Here is a 2837-nt window from a genome sequence, read left to right on the forward strand (position 1 = left end):
GAGCATTTTCCCCTCCCCAGCCGTGCATTTCCTCTGAGACACCCCTGGCCCATCCCAGCCCGTCGGTTGCCCAGGTTTCTGTTCCTCAGCCATCCTCAGATGTCCCGAGCAAGGCCAGGCAAACATTGCTGATAACTCCACTTCCAGGTTGCTCTGCCAAGGCCGGGGCCGTTGAACGCCGGGCCCAGACGAGCTCCCCGTGCTTGTCTGTGAACCCTGGCAGCGACACCTGCCCGCTGCGGCCCCGGTGCCATGGTACAGCCGGGCTAATGACTCTGTTTATCCTGTTTGGGTAATCCTGATAAGGCCTSCACTCCTCCCGCCGCCGGTTCATTGAGAAAACGGCCGTTGAGGCTCGTTTGGCCAATCAGCCCGGGGACAGCGGGGTTGGTTGGGTGCTTTAATGAGGGCTGCTTAATCAGGCCGGTCAAGGCTGTGCAGGGCTGTTCACTGAGCCGGCCTTATAAGAGCTGCCTGGAGCAGCCACGGGCTGGAGGACGGGCACRAASCAGCCYGTGAGGAGATTTTGGAAGGGATTTYACSTCTCTGTCTCTCCAGCCAGCTGAATTTCTGGAGGATTTCAGCGAGGATCTGGCTCGGCCATGAGCAGCAGCGTGGATACRGAGTGTGAGCAGTGCCAGTGCCACAGCAAGGACAAGCACCCTGCCATCCTGTACACCCTCCTGAGCCAGAACCTGCGGCCCGGCGGGGCCCGGCAGCGCTGCCTGTGCCTGCAGCACCGCACCGTGTGCCTGCGTACGCCACACCTCACCTGCCAGGCCGCCTCTGATGTGCTGCTCAAAACCATCAGCTTCGTGAGGAACGTGGCTGCTTTCCACCTGCTGCCKCGGGAGGATCAGCTGCTGCTGCTGGACAGCTGCTGGGTGCCCCTGTTCCTGCTGGGGCTGGCGCAGGAGATGGTGACCGTCGAGGTGATGGAGGCCCCGGCCCCCAGCATGCTCAAGAAAATCCTCCTGAGCGGCCAGAGCCAAGGGCAGGAGCCCGAGGGGACACAGCCCACCTTGGCTGCAGTGCAGCAGCTGCAGTGGTGCCTCARCACCTTCTGGAAGATGGAGCTGAGCCCCAGYGARTACACCTACCTGAGGGGRGCTGTTCTCTTCGACCCAGGTGAGTGCCAGGCYCTCTCTGGCAGCTGGGCACTGTCACAGCATCCCASAATMAKKGRGGCTGCAAAAGWGCTCCAAAACCATCGAGCCCACCCYRTGTCTGATCCCCACCTTGYCACCCAGGCGTGTGAGAAAAGGGGAAGGGTGGGAAGGGGAGTGACCTGGAGCTGTTTTCCATCCTTCCTCACCTCCCTCTCTCCCTCCTCTCCCTCACAGACATCCCTGGACTGAGAGCTCCACTCTACATCAAGAGCCTGCAGGGGGAAGCCCAGCGAGCCCTTCAGGAGCTGCACCCCCAGGACCAGGSCCGCTTTTCCCGGATTTTACAGCTCACCTGCTCCCTAAAATCCATCCCTGCCTCCTTCATCACGGATCTGYTCTTCCGGCCCGTCATCGGGAACACGGACATGCGGGAGCTGCTGCTGGAGATGCTGTTTGAGGTGACGGGCTGGCCACAGGCCCCGTGGCTGCCCCTGCCCTGCTGAGCCCCAGGGGCAGGAATTTGGGACAGAAATGCTCCAGACTCTGTGGGAACTCTGAGTTTCACTGGGGCCGAAGCAGCTGTGGCTCAGCAGATTTTACAGTCTCCAGTGCAGGGAGTGTGTGTGGGTGAGGGCTCTGCTCTCAGTTTTTSCTCATTTTGCTGTGAACTCCAAGCATGAGGGTTTGTCCTCAGCTCCATTCTGTGGTGTCCAGTGGCTGCAGTGGGATCACTGACCGAGGGCAAACATTGTGGAGTTAGCTCCAGGAATGATTTCCGTGCTTGAAATCTTAGAAAAAGTCACCAAATACCTTCAGGGGAAATGCCAGTGTTAAATCCCACTGGCTGTGCAGACTCACCCCTCTTTTCCTTAGATTCTGTCTTTCCTCCATAATTCCATGAARTACAACAGGACTAAGAGCACTTCAACATACTGCACTTCATTTGGGCTTTCTGTTGATGTGCAAAGTGAATCCTGAGAGGAGCTGGTTTAGTGGGAGATCCAAACCTCCTTCCCTGGAGTTAGAGCCAGGTGCACACCTGCAAAACTTGCTCCTCTTGCCTCCAGCAGATGAGGTGTCAGTATTCTACAAGTGAACATTCGTGTGGTTTGTACATAAGATGCAGTAAATTATTTTTTTAATAAAACGTTTGATGTTTTGAAATGCAGTGGTGCCTTTTTAGCAATGGTGTTGGATTTGGGGTGGGCAGAACAAACTGCATGGAATGGAATGAAAAGGGATTTTCCATTAAAATTGATATCCAGACAGTTGATTGGTGTCAGTGGGACCCCTTGGTGCTCCCAGCTCAGATTTCCAGGGGCAGATCCCCACTCTGCACCTTTCTGCAGGTGTTGAGTCACTGCTGGCTGCTCTGGCTGCCAACAGRCACAAACCCCGTCCCGTTTTCCACGGCTGAGGTGTCAGTGAAGCTGCCCAGAGCCTCCCTCTGCCCACAGGAACACCCAGARCCGGGGCTGGCAGAGCTGCTGTGTCAGCCTGGCCTGTGTGTGCTGCTGTGGGGTGAGCTCAGCCCCATGAGTGCCCTTCCCATGGACAGGGAGTGTCAGGGGGCACTGCACGGGCCCCACAGACCCACGGGCAGGGCTGAGACACTCCCGGGACAGGGATGGCTGTGGGTGCACCCCGGAACCACCCGGGACTGGGCTCTGACCCAATGGGGGCAAGGCCAGAGCAATGGGGTGGGGTGAGGCCAGGCAGCCTGGGGAC

The 2837-nt window shown here is 58.1% G+C and overlaps 1 protein-coding gene across 1 annotated transcript; it reads left to right on the forward strand.

Moving 5' to 3' along the window:
* The first annotated feature begins 52 nt into the window (after positions 1-52).
* NR0B2 (nuclear receptor subfamily 0 group B member 2) lies at positions 53-2316 on the forward strand. Its single transcript, XM_057387729.1, has 2 exons — positions 53-1128; positions 1344-2316. The coding sequence occupies exons 1-2, from the start codon at positions 603-605 to the stop codon at positions 1610-1612; spliced, it is 795 nt and encodes a 264-aa protein (XP_057243712.1). The 5' UTR covers positions 53-602; the 3' UTR covers positions 1613-2316.
* Positions 2317-2837: the final 521 nt, after the last annotated feature.

This window comes from Malurus melanocephalus, unplaced genomic scaffold, assembly GCF_030028575.1.
Source record: "Malurus melanocephalus ecotype Western Australia unplaced genomic scaffold, MMel_1.1 scaffold_1326, whole genome shotgun sequence".
NCBI lineage: Eukaryota > Metazoa > Chordata > Aves > Passeriformes > Maluridae > Malurus > Malurus melanocephalus.